Raw genomic sequence first — 25,876 nt, forward strand, 5'->3', positions numbered from 1 at the left:
ACTGAGCCAGGGCAAGCATGGTGATAATGTCTGCTTGTCTCCTCCAAAAACAGCTTCTGTGGACATTGCTTTTTGTTCTGTTATGTTACGTTTGTAATATTTAGCGGCAGATGGACAAGAGTCACTTTCTGTATGTCTAGACCAAAAAGATTCAGTAAAAGCACAACAACAGCAATGTGCGGACGTCTTTCCATTTTAGCGCTTTGCTTTCGTGTCCATTACCTAGCAACAGCTTTACACACAACAGCAGTTTGATGATGTAAGGGTACCGGGGTTCAGAAGGAAAAAAGACAGTGTGAACACAAACTAATCGAGAAGGTGGCAAGGGAGTACAATTGAATTTGGGTACGGTCCAGGCAATTGAACCAAGTGTGAAAGCAGTCTAATAGTCAACTTGCTAAACTGTAGAGTTGAGCTTTCAACATCAAAAGTCAACAGAGGAGAGATCAACATTCCATAAGGCAATTCACAACCATAAATAAATTGAAAACACTTGTGAATCTGTTAATTAGCGGATAGTTTTATGCACAATAAATACGTGTGCAATAAATTTTGTGCATGTAGGATTGCTAATGTAACCAGTTTTTGATATTCCGGTTGTCTACAATTTTCTGAAAATGTCCTCACCTATCTTTCACACTCTAAACCTGAACACAAAACAAAATATTCTGAACAATGTTGGAAACCAGCAGCCATTGGCATTTATAATAGAAACAAAGTATATTATGGAAGTCAATGGCTGCCACTTTCCAACTTTCCCCAGTAGAACTTCCCTTGAGTTCAACAGATTAGAGAAACTCAGAACATGCTGAGGGAGAGTAAATGATGACACAGTTGTCATTATATTTGGGTGAATTATCCCTTTAAACCACTCAAATCGCCCTTTGTCCCTATTGAGATCTTTAGTTCGAGCTTCAGCAGATTATATCGACCATGGCGACTCATTGGAAACATGTGCCCAGTGCTACATTTTTGAGAACCAACAAATATGTACCCTGTATGACATTGTCTTGTAGTTTTTGTTTTCACAAATTCACTAGAGGGTGTTGTTTACATTTTTAATGTCAAATATGTTACAAGAGCATGTCGTGTTATGTGCTTTTACCGCTATCTCTCACTGCTTTTCTGGGTTTCGTTTTACCTGGTTTCTGGAACCGTTCTTGGTAACACTTTATTTTGATGGTCCATTTGAGTATTAGAAGACTGTCTGCTTAATATCTGTTGATACTGCTGCTTATTGTAGCCCAACTTGTGCTGTTTACAGTGTTATCATACTTTAGCCATTTATATGTTTTTAAGATACTGAAACAACACAAATGTCAGTACATATCCAAACTTCTCCAGAGCCCCAAAACACCCTCAGACCCTAGAGGGTCAACAGACATTTAACTGACTATAAGAAACTTTGCAAGTAAATGTCGACTTACACTAACCCCAACCTAACAATCTACTTATTAGGCATACTTACACTATGCACAGTTGCCTGAAGCACGATTGTCCCCCCCCCTGTCTTCCACGATGGCCTGCACTCACATTGCATTTATGCCTGACCACGCTTATCTCATTGATGATGCGCTGTTCAGTTTAAGAAGCGCTCTCGCTCAGCAATAAAGATTCTTTAGTCATATCGTTTTAGTCTTTTGGGATGCTGTGACACAGTCAAATATTTTGTCGAACAGATCAGCCACTTTTGACGCTCATAAACAACCATAAAGTCATCATGCTGCAGGAATTAGGAGGTTTGCTGAAGGTGCAGCTGTCGTGCTGGGAGGGGTTTGCGTCTTTAATAATCTATGACAGTTCACGTTAATTAAACAGTAAGAATGATTAATAAATCCATATGAAAGTGACATTGAGTCTTCGGTTTCGGGCTCATGCGTGCTTTGCACTCACTGTACAAGTGTACCGTGCCAAAGCCCAAGTGAACCACGCTCTGGCTAACTGAACCATGCCTGAGCCCGATTCAAAGCACTCACACTTCTCAAACAATCCGAGAAACGGGCCTTAGCACGGTTCGGATAGCATAGTGTGAGTGCGCTCATAATCTAATAAGAATAAGTTGGCATGTAGATGCAATGTAACTTAAATACAACAAACGGACCATCAAAATAAAAGGTGACCCCGTTCCTTGCCCACTCTGCTCTGAGTCCCAATTCTGACACTCATAGCGCGCTACCAAGCAAACCTGACACATCGGAGATCGGTATACATGGAGCTAAGCAGTCATTGATACCACCTTGTATCATTCGCTTTATGGCGAGTTCAGACTGCATGATTTTAGCCCCGATTTTGGCTTGCAGACAGGACAAATCTCGTAAATCGCAGGCAAATCAGTGCTCATTTACTTGAGTAACAAGGACAAATGACGAAAATCAGAGGCAAATCTTTGATCGTTCACGTAAGTAACAATCACACAGTCTATCAAAGACGCCATCTGAGAAGATGAGTTGCCGACACCCGTCAGACACCCGTCAGATATTTGGCATGTTTAATATCTTGAGCGCTTTCACTATGGCAACCCAGGGTGCTGAAATATAATTGGCTAAACTGACATTGGGCAAGTTAAAGGGACCAAAACACAGACAGACATTCCGACACCTAACGGACATTTTCAAAGCAGAATATCTGACTTCAGCATTGTATTTCAGATAAACAAGAATGTTCACTTAGCATGTTTCTTAAATTTCTGCAATGGGGTTTCTGGTATCTGGGTGTTTTTAGGCTTAAGAAGAGTAAAAAAAATTACACGCAGGACCTTTAAGTTACAATGCCAACACTGCTCTTAAAAGAAAAATAAGGTGGATAGGTGATGGTAATTCAGCTTTTTAGCCTGTGGATATCAGATAAATGTCAATGGAATTTGACATTTAGCATAGAGTAAACAGTATGCTGTGTTATATTTGATTATATTACTCAGTTTTTGTACTTGAAAACTACTATAAGATACCTGAAAAGCATTGTGTATTTAGTATCTTTGCTATATTCTGTTCATAAGTGCTTTTGTTTGTAGATTGATTTTTTTTCCAGTTATTTTTATTTGACAATCCTGTTTTTCAAGAACATTTCATATTCCAAACTGTACCAAAACTCACCCTAAAGCCATGATAAGAAATGAACCATGCAATCTGTACCATTGCACCCTTACTTTCCACATTATTTTGTAGAAGTCAACACAAGCAAAAAAGTGTTTGGTGTCTGAAGAAGACATTTTTATACATCTTTAGAAAGCCATGAGCAGTGATCTGAAAATTAACAATCATGTAAATACAGTTGTTAAATCCAGTTTTTTTCCATTTACGACTTGTGGCAAAAGTAAAGTCGTTCCTCTCTTTTAATGACCTTGAGAAGGTGATCCATGCTTTTATTTTGGGAAGACTTGACTATTGCAATTCCCTGTATGTGGGTATTAGTCAAAATGCCCTAAATAGATTGCAATTAGTACAAAATGCGGCTGCGAGACTTCTGACAGGGACTCGCAAGTTCGAGCACATATCCCCAGGTTTTTCCTCTCTGGGCTGGCTGCCTGTTAGGTCACGGATTGATTTTAAACTATGAATCTTTGTTTTTAAATCCTTAAACAATCTGGCACCATCTTACTTATCAGACCTGCTACATGTATACAACCCTGGTAGGTCACTAAGGTCTTCTGATGAATATGATGATCTATACCAAGGTCCCGGTATAAGTGAAGTGGGGATCGGGCTTTTGCTGTTGACGCCCCAAAACTCTGGAACGGGCTTCCGCCCCACATCAGACATGCTCCAACTCTACCTGTTTTTAAAAAGCGTTTGAAACGCCATCTTTGTCCTTTAGTATTTGAGCCTTTTTAATGTTGAGGGGTTTGCCTTATGTTTTAATTTTTATATATGTGATGTAGATTTTATTTTTAGTATTGATTGTGTTCAGCATTTTGGGCAACGTTGTGTTGTAAAAAATGTGCTATATAACTAAACTAACTAATGAGCAGGAGTAAAGGACAAAATCCTAATTTGTTCTAACATTATTCCTAATTTTATCTCGTTTAGTTCTAATTGGATGTATCTCCTCTTCCTGTAGATCTTCTGCAGTGCTCCTGGTGTTCTGGGTTTGGTCTCAATGCAGAACCTGTTAGTGAGGTCGGCCTTTTCCCTCCCCTCGCGCCATTTCATCACTACTTATCAGCCCAATTACTGCGCCTCCATCAGTCAATTTGATATGTGTTGCTGGACGGTTTGGGTTAAGTAACTTGAGCCCAGAGCAGAAGCCTCAAGAGCACCAGTGTTAATAGTCCACTTAGAGCAGGTTGTATTACCCATTTGGATCACTTGTCACGTAACAGTTTTCACAGAACCAACTGCAGGCAGTGCTCATTAGAGGGAACAATTCATTGAGAAAAGCAGCTCCCGAGTATCCTAAATAAACAGCCATCACCACTTATTCACTTGTATGTCTGGGGAGTCAGAGATAGACGGGCTAAATCAAGTTCTTCCTGGCGCTTTTTAACTAGGGTAGAGATTACAGTGTGAATATCTTTCATCCATTGTTGTTTTGTGTCTTGTTCGGGATCATTGCATGTCTCCTAGGATCTGCATTCATCTATCATGGCTCTATTTGACATCTGTTCTCCTCCCTGCGTCCAGCGCTTCAGGCCATTACTGTGTCAGATCTTAATGTGCCACATGCTGCAGTCATAAATATCTATTCGCATATCTGGAGCCTGTTGCATTCTGTTGAGCACAGAACAGTTGTTTGCCGGTTGTAGTTGCAATGATATTGGGGCTTATGGATATTGGTTCATAATGTTAGTGGATATTTTTGCATGTATTTCTTTTGTAAACTGACTTTTGCTTGTTTGTTTATTTACTTACTGACATAAGGTTAGGTGATTTCCAGATGTTAATGTGGTAACATTAACAACTAGTTAAAGAAGAATACAGTACCTGACAGCCGTCTTGTCGCTTATCCAAGTTTTAGGAACAACAAATAATACCTTGAATTCTAGTTGAAAGCGAAAAAGCGTCCTTGCACGACTCCCAGAGTTCATCAAGATTCTTTGGATTCATCTTTAAATCCTCTTCCTTCGTCTTACTCCAGACATGCTCGATAATGTTCATGTCTGGTGACTGGGCTGGCCAGTCCTGGAGCACCTTAACCTTCTTTGCTTTCATTAACTTTGATGTGGAGGCTGAAGTATGAGAAGGAGCGCTGAAGAAGATCCTGCTGAAGAATTTGCCCTCTCCTATGGTTTGTAATGTAATGGGCAGCACAAATGTTTTGATACCTCAGGATGTTGATGTTTCCATCTACTCAGATCACTCACACGCCCCCATACTGAATGTAACCCCAAACCATGATTTTTCCTTCACCACACTTTACCGATTTCTATGAGAATCTTGGGTCCATGTGGCTTCCAATAGGTCTTCTGTAGTATTTGCGATAATTAGGATGAAGGTCAACAGATGATTCACTGCAAAATCAACCTTCTGTCACTTTTCTGAATGATCAACTAGAAATCAAGTTATCATTTGTTGTTCTTACAACTAGGATTGACAACAAGACTTTTGTCAGGTAGTGTATATTATCTGGTATTGCTTGATGAATAAATCCAATAAAATACGCTAGGAAACTTTTCTGAAACATCAGAATTTCAGTAAATGTTTTTAAGTTTAAAGTAGCAATAAAAATAGCTGGTTATGAATGTCAAAACATATTTTAACAATGCTTTGACAATATAAATGTAATGTTTAGGGACATAACACATCTATTAAAGGTCTCTTGAAGTGCTTTTAAATGGCATTTTTATTCAAAGTTTGACATAATCTTAACCGAAACAATAAGAGATGGCAGTACAGAGTGTAGCTCCTTTCCCTATTTAAAAAAAAAAAAACAATAGCGTTTTGTTTTATCAAAGGTCTGCCAGTGAGAGTGGTTGAGCTTAAACACGTCAAATGTGAGGTGTCTTGAAGGGGGCGGGGCATGTCAAATACTGGAGAGCGTTTGATTGATTTGATGAGAAACTTATAAGGTGACGTGAGTATCACTGTTGATCCATTTACTGATGGTGGAAGTGAAAAACTACAAGCCTTACATGTTAAAATAGGTTTTATATCTTGTAAATGCAAATTTAGTCACCGTTTTAATGCACATTAGCTTATAGATATACTAAAACTAACAATACTGATAGTAACATCTAAAAAAAACTTTCATTTTCAACTTTAAAAAATGTCATGGGATCTTTTAGGGTAGATATACAGTAGTCAACATTTTAGTGGATCATCAACTTTCATCAAATGTGTCCTAAAATTATTAAGCAACACCAATTCGAAACGATGACTGCTGTATACAGCAAATTCCAGAACAAGTGTCCATCAGAAGGTTGCTCACGCCAGGGAATGAGAACAAAGAATATGCTGATACTAACCACTAATATGCTGGAAGTCCCATCTCTGAAGTCATCAAAAGCCATTTTTCAAAAAGACATTTAATGTTGTTACGAATAAACTACATATTTAAAATCTAAACAACCATATTCTTGTCTGAATAACCTCTCAAAATACATATTGATCTTTAACAGCCACAGTATTTGTCAAACTTAATAAGTTTAGTCCTGTGCTATGACATTGCTGTGGGTGGAGTGACACTGGTGAAGAGGCTGTAAAAGTGCCACTGTCTCTAAAGAACGAAAAACTAATTATTGTGCTGATTAACAACCCTAATTATATTAATATTATTAAAAAGACTGAATTGATTTCACAATCACACATCTTGTTTATGTTGTATATTAAGTAGTTAGAAGAGTGAAACATGTTTCGTATTTCTCAACGTTAACAAATTGCACAAGTAAAACACTTTTTTATTAACTCACCAGAGCTTACAATTTTTTATTCATTTAATTATGTAAATACTCATGTTGTAATGTTAATATTCAACCCAGGCCCATTCTAAAAATGTACCACTATATACATTGCTGGAGTATGGCAAATAAGTCTCAGCAGGTAAGTTTTTTTCTGCAGTTTTTATTTTCGGGAATCCACAAGAGGCCGCTGTGTACGGTTTTTCAAATCTCAAATTTCTCTCGCGAGTGCCATTTGCACCTGCTATTCTCACGTAAATCCACCAGAGGCTGCTGTCGACTGACTGACTGACCGACCGACTGATTGACTGACCCAACCTCCTCCTTCCCTAAACCCAACCAATAGTGTTTTCAAAAGCACAGATTGACCCTGTCACCCACTTCCCTAAACTCAGCCAATAGCGTTTTCAAAAGCACTGATTGACCCGCCCACCCCTTCCCTAAACCCAACCAACAGTTTTGAAAGCAATCCAGAAAAATAATTTTTTTTAACACATTTTCAGATTTTACCCCCCTATTTATCTTCGATAGACTCAACCCAATCATCGTGGTCAACTCCTGTCTGTGTCATTCATGGCTAGCTACTAGACAAACTGGTAACATCAGGAAAGCTGTTCATACGGAGGTAATTGGTCAGCTGGTAAGCACGAAAAGGAACGGCATCATAGCACCCCGTAGCGTTTGTTTTAAATACAAAACGAAGCCATACGTACTTACATAATTTGCGATCTCCAGAAATTTATATAGGGCTACATTTTCAGAATGAGCCTATGTTGTTAATATTGGTTTGTTTTAAAATCAAAAACGTCAATGTTCAGGGTCAAATCAGGTGATTACGCAGTTCAATATTGTGCTATTGGGTTAAATTGGCTTTTCCTCTGAATATTGTAGTATGTGTGTAATTTATCCTCTCAGCAGGATAAGACTATTAAAAAGATGATTTTTGAAAATCTGTTAACTGCTCCTTTAAAGGGCATCTCCTAGACAGACCCCTGTTGGCTGCTTCATTAATTAACAGCATATTTATGAGTACATTCACAGCATGGTAGGGACCATTTCAAATTTTTGCATTCACCTTAAAATGTAGAAGAGTAATGTTTATTGTCACAGGCTCACACTTCAATCTCACTTGTTCTGTGCACTGCCGGCAACCTACTGTAACATCTGTACACCTTAGAAAAGGGTATTAAGATTTTGTGTTTAGATTAGTTAGTCCCACTTTATATTAAGTGGCCTTAACTAATATGTACTTACACAGGAATTAATAGTTTGTTACAATGTAAATACAAGTATTTACTGTGTACTTATGCTTGATTAAATACATGTATGTAATTACATCTATAATTATTTTTTGTAATTACATTTTTAAATACACTGTTGACCATCCCTTACACCTTAACCCACCCTTAAACCTTCCCATGCCACCAAACCTGTCCATAACCCAACCTCTATTCCAACTCAAACGCACCACAAGTGTTCTCAAATACATTATAAACACAGTAAGTACATTGTATTTATTTTTTGATGTAAGTACATACTAGTTAAGGACACTTAATATAAAGTGGGAAGTTGTTTCTGCTGTGTATGAGTTAACACAACTCTTTATTTGATTTCCCTGCATCTTAAAACAACAAAGACACATCAAAACATCTAGTTATCCTTACCTTTATGTTTTAAAAAGTCTTCACAAACCTGTTGCAGTTCACAATCAGTACATCCAAACCCATCATCCAGTTCCTGTGCTTTCGAAGCTACTGCCATGTCATTTATTGTGGAGTGTGATGTCAGTCGGAGAGAAATGTAGAAACAGTTGTTTTGCCATTTATAGGTTGTTGTGCTCTCATTTTGTTAATGATTATTGTATTGTTGTTTTCGGAAATTGAGGTATTGATGTTTTGAATGTTTATAGATTTATTTTGTTTGAATAATATGAACTTTTATGCCTCGTTCCACTGAGTGGTACTGTTCAGTTTTGTACGGTATGGGTCACCTTTATCAGGCTTGTGTCTCCACCGCCAAAATGTATCAATGGTACTCTTTTGGTGAGCTTGGTGTACGAGAGAAAGTTGCAGTCAATGTCTTTGTCATTTGAGAAAATGAAAGGTAAAGCTGTATTGGTTGTTCACATACAGTATGAAAAGCATGCGTGTAACCATATCAACATGACAGGATGTGCACAAAGCAACTGGAATTAAAAGATCTGTTCAGCTCTCTGTGATCGTCAATCATCATCAAATGTGATCAAGAATGAGTTTTACAAGTTTAAAACATTTTTAAAACAGTGCATGTTTGTAGTAAAATCGCTGTAATTCACCACCACAGCTGCGTGTCAGCACAATGATAAAAGAAGTCACTTCAATCCCGGTTTGTGGATGTTAAATCAGGTTTATTTTGTACATTAACATGACTGATATCCATACAGCAGTGGATATTAATGTGTATCCTGTCACATTTGAAAAAAGACTTATGTTAAATCTTGAAAAAGGGGTAAAGTATGTGCCCTTTAAAGTAAAAGCTGCATCTTTCTTTACTCCTGTACTCAACCTTTTTATTCCAAACCTTTATGTGTTTCTTAAGTTGTAGTAGTAGAATTGTTTTTTACTATGGAGCTCAGTAAGCTTAATTTATTTATAACTGGGCACACTGGGAATGTCAGCTTCACTGTAAGGCCTAAACATGAACTCTGAATCCCAATAACTAAACTTGAAAAGTTCACATATCTAAAAGTGAAGGAATGCGGTTGGAAATCTCACTGGAGCTACCAAACTCTCCTTGAACAAGTCATTTTAAAGCAGCTGAAAGACAAGTGAAGTAAGTGTGCTTGTGTGTGTTAATATTGGCGTCCCTGAGCAGTTTGTTCGTTTCACCTCTTCAGTTCTCCTGTCATTTTTAGAACAGGTGAGAGCTCTTCAGTGTGCAGCACAGACTCATATTATATGGCCTATTTCTGCTCTTTATGAATTCATATGTGAGCGCTCCATCACCAACGATAGCTGGTCTGTGTAGGAAATCTCACTGCAGATTTTTCAAATCCCATACTTTGAAATGTTTGAGTTGTACTCTAAATAATTTAAAGACACTCTGGGGGAGTGAATGTCAGAGATACCAAAGAGAGAAATCTGGCATACGCTGATGAATTAATAGCTGAAATATCTCACCATCTCTGTTAGCTGCCAGGGTTTAGAACAGTTATAGTTATTAAAACAGAATACTGTACATATCTTTCATAAGCCAGAACAAGTGTGATTTTACATTCTTACTGCCTATGACAATTCAACTGTATTAGACAAATATGACGTAAAACTGGTTAAACAGCCTAAAATGCATTATGTTATTAGTCAGATCTCTCAATCTTGTGACTTAAATAAACATTTTGACTGCGTTTGAACGTTAAGCAATATTACAAGAATATAATCAATACTTAATATGCATAAATATATTATTTATATTTCTTATATTCTTTATACTAACATACTTACAAATATTTTTAATTTTGTAACCAAGATTAGCTGTTTTATTTGCTGTATTAAGTAAATATTTTTGGATTTGGAGAGTCTAACTGTATTCAGGTACAGATATTAAGATTTTAATTAAATAAATGTAAGTAAATAACATTTCAGTGTATATAACAAAATAACTACATGAATATTTGATAAAATTTCCCAGTGATGGGCTGCGGCTGAAAGGGCATCCGCTGCGTAAAACATATGCTGGATGACTTGGCGGTTCATTCCGCTGTGGTGACCCCTAAGTAATAAAGGGACCAAGTCAAAAAGAAAATAAATGAATCTTTGATAAAACTGCAAATGTAAATTCTATTACGCACTTGGTTTAAATGTACTTGAAATCTCAGTCATATGCCTTAAAAAAACAAACAAGCCAATGAAAAACTTTCACATTATTAAGTTTAAACTTCACAATGACTCAACAATGACAAGTGCCAGAACATCTGTATTTGTTTTGGTCACTTTAACCTTCCCAATGCCAGTTTAGCCAATTCTATTTCAGCACCCCAGGTTGCTTTGGTGGAAACATATTTGATTCATTCAGTCAGGAAGGTTCTTAAAGTATGTGCCCACTACCGAAAATGCAAACTCTGGTGGACAGTAGCAGAGTCCGAAATGAGACGCAGATTCAGAGTTCCACATGAGGTGGTTATTAATTAGCAAATAATACAAATATTACGAATGTAAACATTAGGAGAGCAGGTTCCATTGTAACCCTGTGTCCTAACAGCACGCTACGTGACGAGATTTGCAGTGATAAGCAATTTGGCTGTATGCACCAGACGAAAGATGACACCATTCAGAAGCATAGAATAGTGCACTCACTGCATTCCAACGAAATGGTAAGGTTTAAAATCTAATTAATACATATTAAACCTCTTTAACATTATTAAATGTAGATGCTGAGTCACTCGTGTTTAGTTCTAAAGTTCAATTTCAGACGGTTTATTTTGTTTTCAAGATCTGAGGTGAACTATCTGCTGCTGCTTTCAAGTAAAATGTCATTCAAACTCGCATTATTAGCGTTTTGCACAAAATGTAGCACATGCGGTGATCATTGTCAGTTTATCTTGTTCAGCTGCAAGAAATGGAAGCCGTTGAAATGTACATTTCAGGTGTTGGTTAGAACAAAAACACCTTTTAATGTGGAAAATTCCTGTTGAAGTCATCAATCTGGCTACCTTGTGTGCATTTTGCACCAGAAGTGCAATACTTAGTTCAACCACTGGGTGTCAAACTTACATACCACACTAGAGGGAGCCAAGCAGATTTCTTGCGGCGCGGGAATAAATTTGAGAGTAAAACACAGTAGCTGTTTGTTACTCTGGTGTAATTTGAATGGGTGCGGGCTTTCAAACAATATAGTGCTCCAGAGATTTTTTTTAGGAGGCACATTTAATCGCTATACACTTTACATTCTTCATTGGCCCAATATGTACCTGCTATGTGTATAGAAATAATGCTGATATGAGATATGAAACACAGTCGGTAGTTGGCAAACATATTGAGTGGATATGTTTGTGAATCTGACTTTGGAAGAGTCAGTGCCTCACCAGCCACAAACCTTGTCTCATCACAAAGAGGCAAATAAAACTGACATTTAGCCTACACTCCTTGTACAACCTACAGTTTTATCTGTTATCTCTCTCTTTTGGTAGTACCCAATTTTAATGTGAGATTTTGGAAACCAGATCTCATAAGCGGGAATAGTCGGGTCGGGTTAAAAAACGCAGCGGGTCGGGCAGCAGGTAAACACTGAATATACGACGGGAGCGGTCAGGTGCAGAACAAAACCTGGCAGGAGCGGGATTAAAATTCCAGTCCCATGCAGATCTCTATACTACACATTTAAGTTGAACTGGCATCTTGAGATGTGACTCTTGTGGATTTGCATATTGTGATATCGATGCTGAAACTATATAATGTGAAGCACCATTGTCCTCGCCACCACTGAAGAATGATCATAATTAAAACAGTATACTGTACATTTTATTTTCATCAGGCAGAACAAAAGTGGCTTTTACCTTCGTTTTTATAAAAAATGTCACTACCTGTGAACTTTGCCTTGAATGGCCTTCCTGAGTCACATTTGGTCTGTTTCTTTCTCCAAAGGTTCACTCTGTGCTCTGGAGCCTCGTAGAAATGACATTTGATCTCAGCCAAGGGCCAGAGCAGCCAATATTCACTAACCCATTTTATCCTCTGATTACCGCGGCCAGATTGGATTAAGAACCATGCCTATAAAGAGCCATTATGGACAGGCCAAGTTATGAATTGTACATGGACAGCCAGAAAGAGAATGAGATGGCTAAAACAGGAAATGAGCTGAAAGTGCACTGTTGTTGGTGGGGTTTTTTTATATTAAGGCATCTCATGTTTCAGATAATTATAAGATTTTGACATCTAAACCAGCTAAACTCTGAGCAGAAGGGTGAGGTCTTTGGACACTTGTCAGTTCATCAAGGTGGTTTAGAGACTTTGAGAAGCATGTAGACTAGATTAAACAAACACCAAATCATTTAGACTGGCTTAAAAAGGATTGTTCATCCAATAAAAGTAAATAAATAAGCTGGTCCAAGATCTTTATAAATTGAGGTTTCTCAAGAATTTGAACATCCACTTGTTTTTTGTTTTGTTTTGTTGTTTTGTTTTTATTATTTTTTTGTTTATTTTTTCTGTTGATGTTGTTGTTGTTGTTGTTTTGTGTCATATTGTTTGTTTCATTTTGTTTCCTTTTGGGATGTTTTGTTTATAAATTTTGTTTTGTTGTTAATTTTTGCATTATTTGTATTTATATAATTTGTTGACAATAAATGGCTGTATAATTTAAATTATATAATTATTTTGTTTTTATTCAGGAATACTGAGATTTGTGTTGTTTTGTTTTGTCATTTTGTTTTGTTTATTTTTTTCTTTGTTTTGTGTCATTTTGTTTTGTTTATAGATAATATATGTCTTTATTTTAACTTAATATTCATTATTTACATAGTGTTGATATAATAATAATTATTGTTTTTGTTTTTGTTGTTGTTGTTTTAGTATTAGTAGAAGTAGTAGTATTCATCAAGATTGAGAATTTTCATGTTGGAAAAAAATACTCTTTTCTGTTTCTGATCATTATTAGTTTTTTACATTAGCATTCCTTCTTCAAATAAATATTGTTTGTACCAATTAAAATCTGACCAGAATGATGCAGTTTTTAGGCACTTGTCAGTTCATCAAGTGGTGTAGCAGCTTAGAGAAGCTGGTAGACCAGCCTAAACAAGACGAGACCATGGCTTTAGAAAACAATGCAGTTCTTTAGAGCAAGAAACAGAAAAAAATTGTTTTGTATGTTTTTTGTCTTGTTTCTTTATAAATGTATTTATTTTGGGGTGAAGTATGACTTTGTTTTTTATTATGCATATTTATATAATGTGTCGACTATATATATATATATATATATATATATATATATATATATATATATATATATATATATATATACACATATAATTATTGTGTTATTTAGCAACACTAAGATTTGTCTTGTTAGAAAAAATTGATGTCTCTTATGTAGCGTCTGTGTTCGAAGGTATTTTCTGGATAGCTTGAATCACTTTCAGTGGCAGTAAAGAATTCATTCGACATGAATGAGACTGACTTCGTGACCATGGAAATGCATCACATTTTGCATCATTAAAGTCATTTAAACACAGTTTTCTGGCTGACTTTATATCAGCAAATTTACATAATAAAATGCTTGTTCAATAGCAGCCCATTCGGGTGCATTGTTATGAAGGAAAATAACTCCCTGGCTCCTTGCCTACATCCAGCGTGCACTATTTTTCTAGCCGTCACTATGTTCACAGCTACATTTCTGTGCCAGGCTTTAGAATCAATAAATTAATAACCTGCACATTATCAGTATGAGGAACGGCAGCAGCTGTGCTTTTTTCTCTTTTGAAGCGCTCTTTGGAGGTAATCAAACTTTTTTTTTCTCCCCTGCCTTTTTTTTTTTAACCATGACTCTTCCGGAAGCTCAAAAGAAAGGATCTCCAGAAGGATTTACGGAAATAGACAAAAAAATAATGAGCTTCCCTCTCACCAAGTGTTTTCCACTGAAGAATTACAACGAGCATGGGGGCGACTCCTTAATTATAAGAGTAAATTAACTGCTTTTTTTCCTCCTAATGATACCATGTGGGAAATGCCAAACATTTGGATCTAAATTATGAACTACCATTTAAAATCCTGATTGAATAACATCACACTATATCCCACATACAGTACATATCCCATGGCCGTCATTCATTAATTTCTCCATTCCTCTTCCCTTGTTAAAAGCGACACCATCAGTCGAGAGCTGCATTTTCATCTCGCCGAGGTCCCTGAAGAGAGTACATCAAGATTACTCACTGTTTTTGCTATAAATCTTTGCTATTGTAAAATGCGAGAATGGCTTTTGCCTGTAATTCATCATAGCCGTAAAGCGGGGGACGACTTGAATAGCCCCCTGCTAGTTTTCATAAAGCAACAGAGCCGCTGATGCAATTTTCCCAGTAAATGTCTTCACCGTCGTTATTTGTCATGACACAGAAATCAGTTTAGGAGAAGTTCATGTAGATAAGCGATATGAATATAGTGATCCCCCAAAGACTGTTTCAACACTCCTTTAAGATGCCCGAAAGCCATTGTGTTGGATGACAAAAATACAGCCAATTTGAAACTTGACTTGACGTTTCATTTCAAGCCTCTGGGGGTCCAGTTTTGGACAGTGAATGTAAAAAAGGCAGCACTTTACTTGATGGAATGTTCGTAAGACTTCATAATCATGACATGATGAATGAGATTTTATGTAACTGTCATTAAGTGTCATTCACTCTGTTATGACATTTTAAATTGAAAGATGACATTGTTTGTTATAACTTGACATAACTTGACAGACTAAATTTGTCATAAAGATGATTGAACATATTCAAATCAAAACTCAAAACCCACTTTTTAAGATGGCTTTTAATACTTAATTTTATCTGCACTTTTTTGTGTATATTTTATTATTTCTTTTGTTGTTTTAGTGCTCTTGTTGATTGTACGGTGTCCTTGAGTTGCTAGAAAGGCGCCTTTAAATAAAATGTATTATTATTATTATTATTATTATTATTATTATTGTCGTGAGGTCATAATAATTGTGAATATTTTCTCTGATCACTTACAGTGGAACAAACTGTATTTGTCATTAAAATGTCTCATTAAAAGTGTCAATAATATGTCAAATTATTTTAGGAGTGTCATTAATGACAAATTTAGCTTGTATCACTGTAGTTGAGGTCAAAAATTATTTTAATGATGCTGTTATAAAATGTATAACTTATTTATTATAGCTTGAAAACAATCATGTTTATGACAGATTTATGACAAGTTTTGTAGTTTTTTTTGTAATGTCAAGTTGTTAAGACAAAGACAAAAACAGGCTGTGATGTATTTGTTTATGTTAAGTTGTCATAGCAAAACTTTAGGTGCATCCGACTTGAACCACCGCAGCAGCCGGAAATCAATGAGATTAGCCGAGCGCAGACGAGGCTGTCAGCCTGGGGCACCCTGGGGCTCGTGTTTTGCTGAATGATGACAAATCACATGGTGAAATCAATGATTTATTTATTTATTTATTAATCCAAACGCATTAATGCAAATAGATTGAACAAAAGGACATTCCCAAAATAAGTGAGCTACATTTTCAGAGGAAATTTCATACATCAGTGTTGCTTTTAAATTTCTTTTCTTTTTTATTTTTCTTTTAGGATAAAACTATTTAAAAATGTATAAATTATTTTACAACTATTTTATAGAAGAATTGTTTTTCTCAGTTTGTTAAGAAAACGTTATGGGAGTGGCATGATCAATGATGACTAGTATATTACAAGTTGTATACAGTAAGACAAATTTGAGTTGATATTTGTTTATTCTCTAAAAATTTAAATCATATATGGAGCTGTATACAGTAAAGGGTCTGTATAAAAAGTGACTGAAAATAAATCTATGCTAACAATCTAGCCTTTATATAAAAAAATGTTTTACCAAAAAAGATGATCTGGCCTACTGCAGTAAAATATTTGAAATCTTTTGATAAACACAATGTGTACAAGATGGAGATTGCATAAAAAGTTAATTCTTTGTTTGGAAGTTTGTGACACGGAAGTTGTCCAATAATAAACACGAAACGCACGTGGTTGTTGTCATACAGTGAATCCAGCTAATCATGTAATATTGGTGTCGTCATTGAAGCCTCTGCAGTCCTCCTTCAGATGCTGCACCGGCTAAATCAATCGTCTGATCTCGGAGTGTTGTCCAGGTACTTTAATGGCATCAGCGTAGCGTCAAGCCGTCCAAATTTTCTAACCAGCATGCACCGCTTTAAGACAGATTTCGATTAATTTGTGCATCGCTGTATAGTCGAACGCACCTGTCATCTTTACATTTAAAATGACACAACTGAGAGATTGACACTTAATGACAGCTATCATAAGCTTGCATAAAAGCTCACTCATTCATGTCATGATTATAAAGGTTTCATGGCAGTCTAATGGACACCCCTTTAAGTAAAGTATTACTGTAAAAACGGTAGTGGTGTGTTTATTATTATTTATTTTTAAATTATTCTAAATATATTTTGTGTTACACAGAAGTTAAGCAGGTCTCAAATGACACAGCGATGAGTAAATAGTGGCAGAAATTTTATTTTTTATCTGAAAATGTTGCACATATATGTACAGTAGCTGAATATAGAAGAAAAACTTGGTTTCAAGCACTAAAACAATGTGTTATGCAGCTTTTTTTTTCATGAGGATGAGACCTGTTCAATGTGTTTTTCTAGAAATTACTATGATTTCCACTATGACATAATCCCTCAGTTTTACACTCATTTATATACCAATTAATCTGGTTTGACATACAGAACAAGAATCATTTGATGGTATATTCAAATACTTTATTTACAGATCACAGTATGTCTCAACATAGTAATGAATTGTCATTTAAATGTTTATACTTTTTCTAATATGCTTCAGACTATTAGTTTTTACCAATTTGTCAAAAATAAATAAAAAAAGTTTGTTTTGACACCATATACAGTATGTGTGTGTACAGTGTATATTTATTGTTTATAAATATATATGATAGAATTATTAGCCCCCTAAATTATTACTGTAGCCCCCCTGTTTATTTTTCCCCAATTTCTGTTTAACGGAGAGAAGATTTTTCCTACACATTTCTAGACAATAGTTTTAACTAATTTCGAATAACTGATTTATTTTATCTTTGCCATGATGACAGTAAATAATGTTTTACTAGATATTTTTCAAGACACTTCTATACAGCTTAAATTGACATTTAAAGGCTTAACTGGATTAATTAGTTTAACTAGGAAGGTTAGGGTAACTAGGCGAGTTATTGTGCATCGATGGTTTGTTCTGTAGGAACAATATATCGAAAAAATATATAGCTTAAAGGGGCTAATAATATTGACCTTAAAATGTTTTTTTTATTATTAAAAGCTGCTTTTATTCTTGCCAAAATGAAACCAACAAAAATTTCTCTAGAAGAAAAAAGATTATCAGACATTATGTGAAGATTTCCTTGCTCTGTTAAACATAATTTGGGAAATATTTAAAAAAGAAAAAAAAAATTATCAAAGGAGGGCTAATAATTCTGACTTAAAGTATATATTTATAAATTAATTAATTAATTAAATTTAATCACAAAATTTTCCACAAGTTTCTGGGAGTTACCACCACAAAATCAGTAATGTTTTTTGCAAAATCTTGAAAAACTAGGGGGTTTGATATATACGTATGTAATACAAATAATATATGCATTTAAATACCAACAAAATTGTTTTATATAGATTTGTTTCTATATATGTATGTGTATTGCATATACATAATACATTTATATACACGTACATATATTATATCAAAATATATTATATCGTTACATATATTATGTCATTATATTTTTATATTTAATTTGACAATTAAATGACTCCATTGGCATCATCTGCACTTTAAAAACACTTACTTAAATACAGCATTATCAATCTGTCTACTTTACCCCATCTTAATAGCTGGATTGATGTTTAGCCTGGCACGTCTGACTTTAGGCATTTAGCACCTGTTGCTGGTAATTGTGCTGGAGTTTAGCACATGGCGGGTGTCTGCGACGGCACTTCAGTCAGACGCTAGACTGAAGAGAGAGGAGGAACAGGCAGAGATAACCCAGCCGCTCTCTCGCTCTAACAGATGGACTAATAGCTTAATTAAGTAGCCGCACGCCCGGTTCCTGTTTACCGTCTTGTTGCTAAGCAATGACATCAGCCAATCCCTCTGTCCCTCTGTATAATCCTGCCCCCTCCCTCTCTCTCTCTCTCTCTTTCTCTCTCTCTCTCTCTCACATGCATTCATCCCAGTAACAGTGTTAGCGTGCTGTAGTGGTCTGAGCGCGGCTCACAGACAGACGGCATGACCACAGTAAGCTGGAGCAGCCCGCAGTCTCTCATGTAGCCCGCCGCTGCGATCGCAAACTCACACACACACATACACACACACATACACACACATACACTCACACACTAAGGCACGCTCAGTTGCTTTTCAGAGATTACCAGAACCAAGAAGACTCTACTTTTGAATCTTGTTTTCTTTTTTTCTTTTTCTTCTTCTTTTTTTTTATTTGTTTACTGCTACCACCCGCCGCCCCATCAGCGGGTTCAGGGGTGGTGGCACATCCTCAGAAGGGCTGCATGAATGACACAACGCAAAGGCGAGAAGACGACCATCAGCATCCAGGAGCACATGGCCATTGATGTATGTCCAGGTCCCATTCAGCCAATCAAGCAGATATCTGACTATTTCCCCCGTTACCCACGGGGTCTCCCCCCCACAGCTCCTCCGGCCCTCAGCCGCGCTGGCTCCCTGCGGAGCAGCTCCACCAGCCAGAAGTCCGAGGGCCCACAAGCGGATGCCAACCGGGATGAGGACGACCTGGACCAAGCCTTCGGCGCCACTGCACTTGTGGCCAGCAAGAAAGAGGAAGAGCCGGATGTGGAGGGCTACGATTCAGACGACTCCAGTAAGTACTTCTCTCTTACTCTCTCTTTCTTCCTTTCTTTAGAATTGACAACTGTTGCCTCAGATTCCTCTGCCTGTTTGTTTCCGTCTGCATGCATGAGAGCGCAGCTCCACTGATTAATTCCTGGAAGTGCTTGTTGTTTTTGCGTTTTTTTGGCAATAGTGTCATGTGGATTACATCATGTAATGTGTTTGTTTCATCGATCCGCACACCTTTAAAGTGATTCTTGTGGGCATCAGGTGCAATTCCTGCTGCATATCTATATCTGTGCAGCTCTTGTCTGTCCCAGATGTAAATCCTATTATGTCCAGTTTTCAATCATGGCAGCCTCTAGATTAGATAGCCTCCGCGGTCTCATGTGGCTATTCTATCGTTATCATGCTCTGTCTTGGACTGGGTTAATCTATACAGTGCCGAGCTCAACGTGTGTGCGCTGATGGAAACACAAGTGGCTTTAGAGCTGAACAAACGATGGGTCTGGATCTGCAGTAATCCCGGGTGGTTCGGGCATAGCACGAGCTGATCTGTTGGTGACAGATGTTAACCTTTGACCTGCATGCAATGCCAAGGGCGCACTGCGCAGCAAAAAATGTCATTATTTTGATCAGGAAGATATCAAAACATTCTTGAAGCAAAATCAGCTTTACAGAAAAACCAGACAAGCTTCATATGTGCAATGGCATCTTAAAAATCACACGTGAAATGCATATGGAACTTAAGCGGAACACATGTGAATATGAAACATGGTTTCTGAATGTTTTCATTATATAATCATGTTCTTTTTCACAAGAAAATGAGCAGAAACCATGAGTTGCATGTGTGTTTTACATTTGTTCTACATTTTTTATATAGAAAAGAAATGATACTTGGAAATATATGCAAATAACATATATGAGACACAAGTTCATGTTTGGATTTTTCATATATTTGTAAATATCTGGAAATGGCACGCTTATATATTATTTTCAACCATTGGAATTACTAATGTGTACATATATGTTCAGATATAATGTCAATATATGAATACATATATTAAATTATAGCTAATATATTCGCATATAAACATATTTGCAATTAAAATAGCAGAATATTTTGACATATATGTTTGCATTGTGTATTTTTTGTATATGTAAAATGCCAATATGAACATATGTGTTATTTGCAAATATTGCTATATATGTACTGTGTGTGGGTTGTTCCACATGTGTTTACCAAAAGTTTACCCACAAAAGAAGCATTTGTTCAAAAACTGTTTGATTTTCTTTCTTATGTGCAAAAATAACAGGAGATACAGTATTTAGGGGTGTAATGTGATTGATACGAATCACAACCCATGGTTCGGAACACATGTGACCTGCGGATTAATGAAAAAAATTACGATCACAAATCACACGTATGAAAGCATTTATCCTCTAAAATATAATGATGACGGGAAAAAAATTGTGTTAGGTTTTTCAGGATGCAGAGGGTTTCTTAGATTATTAAAGGGGTTTTCTGTAACTTGTTTAGCCTGCGTGATAGCATTCGGTGTAAGCTGCACGATTAAGCATTAAAAGATCGGGATCTCAACACCCACGCAACATAAATTAGAAACAATCGTGATTTGCACATGTTGATTAATTCTTCGAATCGCTGCATTCAAATCTGTTTAAAAAAAAAGCAAAAATCAAGAATTAAATGCAAGAATTAAGATTTAGTCTTTAGTTTACAAACAGTCAAGTAACACAAAAGTACTGGGATAACAGTTTATAGTTTAGATTTAACCACTGGTGTTTATGGTAAAGATTAAAATCACAGTCATATGCATTTAACTTGATGCCCAAAAACTAAAGTTGTAGGCAGCAATTGCATTATTTAACCGATAGGTGGCGACAACCAGCCATCAAAAAATATGCCATTGCATAACTCTTCAAAAATGATGCTTCTAGCAATTAAACATGAAGTGAATAACTGAATCATTTAGTGAAAATGAGACTAAATATACAATTAAATATATTATTATAATGTACACTTTATACATTTAGCGTTATCAGAAACAGTAGTAGTAACAGTGACTTTTTCACAGTACTTTACTATTTATTTTTATTCAGCTGATTATTTCTTTGTTTTATTTTCAATAAAATGACAGCTTATAAGTTCTGTTTGTTAAAACCAAAAGTGTCTTGCAGTACAGTTTTTGCAATACATGGAGAGCAAATTACATTTATCTCCCCTCCTTTTTGGCTTTTCCCAATAAAAGGTTTGATTTGTGACTAAAAAAACCATAATATAATCCAAACCATGAGATCTGGGATCTATTACACCACTAAAGATATTGTATATTGATAGTCAGCGGCTCCAAAACAATATTGATTCCGACTGACGTCCAACAGACATTTCTCAGAGTATCATGCTTTCTGTTCTACACAAAATAATGTCATACAGATTCGAACCAACATGAGGGATGAGAGGGGGGTGACACCAAAAGCAGATTGATGGGAAACAACGAGCAATCTGTGGCACGTTAAGATGATCTGAAGTGCATCTCTGTCCTAGTGTAATTGCATGCTTTGCTGTCGACCGCAGTAATCAATATCAATCGCTCATGTCACAGGTTGACGAAACCCTCTGGCCGATATGACCATGCTTTCTTGTCTCTGTCTAATACATGTAGATATGCTGGTGTAACTGTTAAAGCAGAGGAATCGCGGATCTGGTGCGCCTGTTTTTCATGATAGATTAGCATGGAGCTATTGTGCCGTGATTCATCACCGTGTCGCTCTAAATCATAAGCCTCTTCCTGTGCTCTCGTTCTCGCCTGTTGTCTGAATCACAATGCACATATTAGTCGCACAACAGAGAGACAAATTAAATCCTAACCTGACATGTTTGTTATGTGACTCATGAAATACAAATAAGGCAATTACACTAATTTGCCAGAGCATTTAATGGTTGCAGCGTCTCACCGGGGATTTCAGCAGAGCAACATAGAGGAAGAAAACGGTCTCTGAGGGAGAAAACTTGAGGCTTCACTAATGCAACAGATGGATTACAAGGAACTTCCATAAACATTTGGCAATCGGCTGTGTGGGCAAATCAGTTTTTGAGTCGAGTACTACAGGACAGATAGCAAACAGAGCAGTCTTCTGTCTCAGAGCTTAAATAAGATCTGGATCCAGACTTGAATTTTAGCTGAGCACTTTTTTTTTCTGTTGCGAATGCACAACTGATTGTTTAGTAGTATCCTAGTGAGAAATACAGCTATAATGATGGCTGTTTTGAATTCCCGGCTATCACCAGTCTGTCAGTTGTGCTAAAAGCCTTGCTGACCTGTTGACTTGAATTAAACACAGATGCTTTGGGGAAAAACAAGTCACTTTGACTGATGCAATTCTCAAATTACCCACAAGCCCCCCGTGAGGCCTGTACTGTGAAGGCAGACCCTTAGGGTTTGGTACCTCTAGTGGTTTCTGTGCACTGCTGTGTGACATATTCCTGAAGGTACACAGGAATAATTGTCAGTCTAAAGGGGCGTTTGCATTGACAGCTTTTTTGAAGTGACTGAAAATCGTTTGGATTTTAGCGATTCAGACTCGCATGAGCCATGCTGATTTGTTGCTCAAATGAACTGATTGATTTGATAATGCTAAAAGTCCATTCTCAGGGTAGGTCTGATTAAAAATGGCTTGCTTACAGTTGTCTCTGCTAATTAAGATTGGACAGGAATATTTAAAGGGATGGTTCAAGGCTGTCTCACTGCAATTTGTAACTTTTTGATTTAGTGGCCAATAGGGCTGGGCGATAAAATCAATATCGGAATTTACACCATTGTCACTAAAGATAAAAGGAAGATGAAGGTGAGGAAGGCGCGCAACTTGCACGACATGCACATGGGGGATTGTAAATGAAAAAGGATGTAAGGATGTCGCCTGAGTGGCTTTTTGGTTTCTTTTCTTGTGCATTACAGCCACTAGCACCCCATCTAAAAGATTTTTTAGCATAAAGGGTAATATAGTCATTCAACTTCACAATTTGTAATGTTCAGCATGTATTTGAATAATGATGGTTAATTCCTTTACTTGAAAGTCCAGATTTGATTATCATAATTTGTTTTGTTTACAGAGTTTGAGGTTTACTGTATCATGATTATTCACACCTTACAGATGTTGATCTAGGCAAGGCAAGGCAAGTTTATTTATATAGCACATTTCATACACAGTGGCAATTCAAAGTGCTTTACATAAACAGGAATAAAAAAGACAAGTTTAGGACATAAAATGCAGACAATAAAAATGATTAAAAACAGATAAAAACAATTTAAAATGTGTTGAAATAGGTTATAAAAGGATGAAAAAGAAAACGAAAAACATAATAGTGCAATCTGTGGGACGCAGCACAGTACTCATACAGTAAAGGCACAGCTAAACAGATGTGTTTTCAGTCTCGATTTGAACATGCCTAATGTTGGTGCACATCTGATCATTTCTGGAAGCTGATTCCAGCAGCAGGGGGCATAGTGGCTGAAAGTCTTTATCTACCCTAAAGTTTGCCTTGATTTTTCAGCATTAACACTTTATCATTGCACACACTTCGTAAAAAAAAAAAGTTATGGGGTTTTTCTCTGAAGCAGCTTGAATTAAATTGAATTTAATCGTTTTTCACAATTGAAAGTCGAGATTTCAACACTTTGTAATCATGAGGTTATAGCTGCTTTCTGAGCAGTTTTGAGAAATTGAAATGAAAAGTGTTTGCATTCTGTTTAGCACGGGGAACAAGACTTGCATTGTGTGAATTTGATTTGTGTTTTTGGAACATGCAGAAAAAAATGTTTATTTAAAAAAAAAACTATAATTTACAATTAGAAGTTTTTGGCTCAATCCTTAATTGAAGCAAATATGTTTAAGATACACAAACTGTATTTGTTTTAAATAAACTTTGTATCAAGTGGCCTTAACTAATATTTACTTACACTGAAACTAATAATTTATTACAATGTACTTAAATACATGTTTTTTATGTTTTATTTATGCTTGTTTAAATACTTGCATGCTATTACATTTGTAATCATATATACATATATTTAAATATTTGTTTTGTTTTTATCAAAATTAGGTTTATAGCAGTGTTCATGCTTATTTCATTCATTCATTCATTCATTCATTTCATTTTCTTTTCAGCTTAGTCCCCTATTAATTGGGGGACACCATAGTGGAATGAACCGCCAGCTTATCCAGCATGTCCCTTACAACCACAACCCAACACTGGGAAACACCCATACACTCTAATTCACACACACACACTCTACAGCCAATTTAGCTAATTCAATTAACCTACAGTATAGTGCATATCTTTGGACATTTAGTGTGCATTTCTGGTAACACTTTAGTATAGAGACTGTAAGATTTGAGAGACCACAGATGCTTTAATGTCTTTGACAATACAAGTATGGGCTGAAAACACAGAGACAATTGGCTCCACACCCCACCAGATGGGAATACGGGAAAGTTCACTTCTCTCTTTTCCTTGATTTACATTTGAAGCATCTCCAGCACACCCTTCTGTTCACTCACCCCCCTCTTCATCCAACTTACACAGAATGGTCATCTGAAAACGTGAAGGTTCTATCTCAATCCAAGTGACTTTATCTATCATGTTTGATATCATTCGAATGTCTCAGTGCGACTGGTGCAATGGTCTCATTCCCTCAGAAATAGACAATCAAAATAACAGATACATAACTTCAGGTATCTTTTGAACCAATACAAATAATAATTTGAATAGCAGCCCACTAGGTAAAGGCACACCCTCCTTTACCTAGTGGGCTGCTATTCAAATTATTATTTGTTCCCTATAGGCAGAAACTCTTCAGATATAACATGCCACTTAATGCAAATGCCTTTTGTTGTTACACACATACTTTAAACACCTCCTTGAAGGAGATTCTTTGTCTGACTATTTAAGGGAAATATGTTCTTAGAGCTCAGACTAACACATTGGCATTTATTCAAGTGTACTTAGACTGTAAAAGACTAATAATGGGTTTTCTATTTAGAACAACAAAAATTGTTGAGATCAATCTAAATGTGGGTAGGCCTTCATAGAGCTGTAATCGGGCCATAAAAATTAGGCCCGATGGGACCTGAGCCCGACAGAATTTGGCCTGAGCCCGACAGGTACATTTTGATTGACAGCTTTAAGAAGCCCGAACCCGTTTACAGCCCGACATTATTCAAATGTGCACAGGCACACAGCTCTTTTGGCTTTTCTCAAGAACGAGTCATTTATATGTTTTAACATAATTTATTCATAACAAACGTATAGGCTATAGGCCACTTGGAAGTTGGAACAAAGACATTAAATAAGATCTCTGTAACATCGTAACATCTCAGCACTCTAAATAGGCCTAGGTACATACACTTAGCCTTTAAATTGGCCAACACACCAATGAAAAGTC

At 36.4% G+C, this 25,876-nt stretch overlaps 1 protein-coding gene across 10 annotated transcripts in view; it reads left to right on the forward strand.

Moving 5' to 3' along the window:
* doc2b (double C2-like domains, beta) overlaps positions 1-25,876 on the forward strand; it is a 408,709-nt gene that overhangs the window by 199,521 nt on the left and 183,312 nt on the right. For all 10 annotated transcript variants that reach the window (XR_015492002.1, XM_087254531.1, XM_087254537.1 and 7 more), the window contains one exon: positions 19,258-19,443. Coding sequence is in view for 9 of the 10 variants with exons in the window: in XM_087254531.1 (XP_087110657.1) it covers positions 19,258-19,443 (186 nt within the window). In the remaining variant the exon portion in view is untranslated. The remainder of the gene's footprint in view (positions 1-19,257; positions 19,444-25,876) is intronic.

This window comes from Danio rerio, chromosome 5, assembly GCF_052040795.2.
Source record: "Danio rerio strain M-AB ecotype USA chromosome 5, GRCz13ab, whole genome shotgun sequence".
In the NCBI taxonomy this organism is placed as follows: domain Eukaryota; kingdom Metazoa; phylum Chordata; class Actinopteri; order Cypriniformes; family Danionidae; genus Danio; species Danio rerio.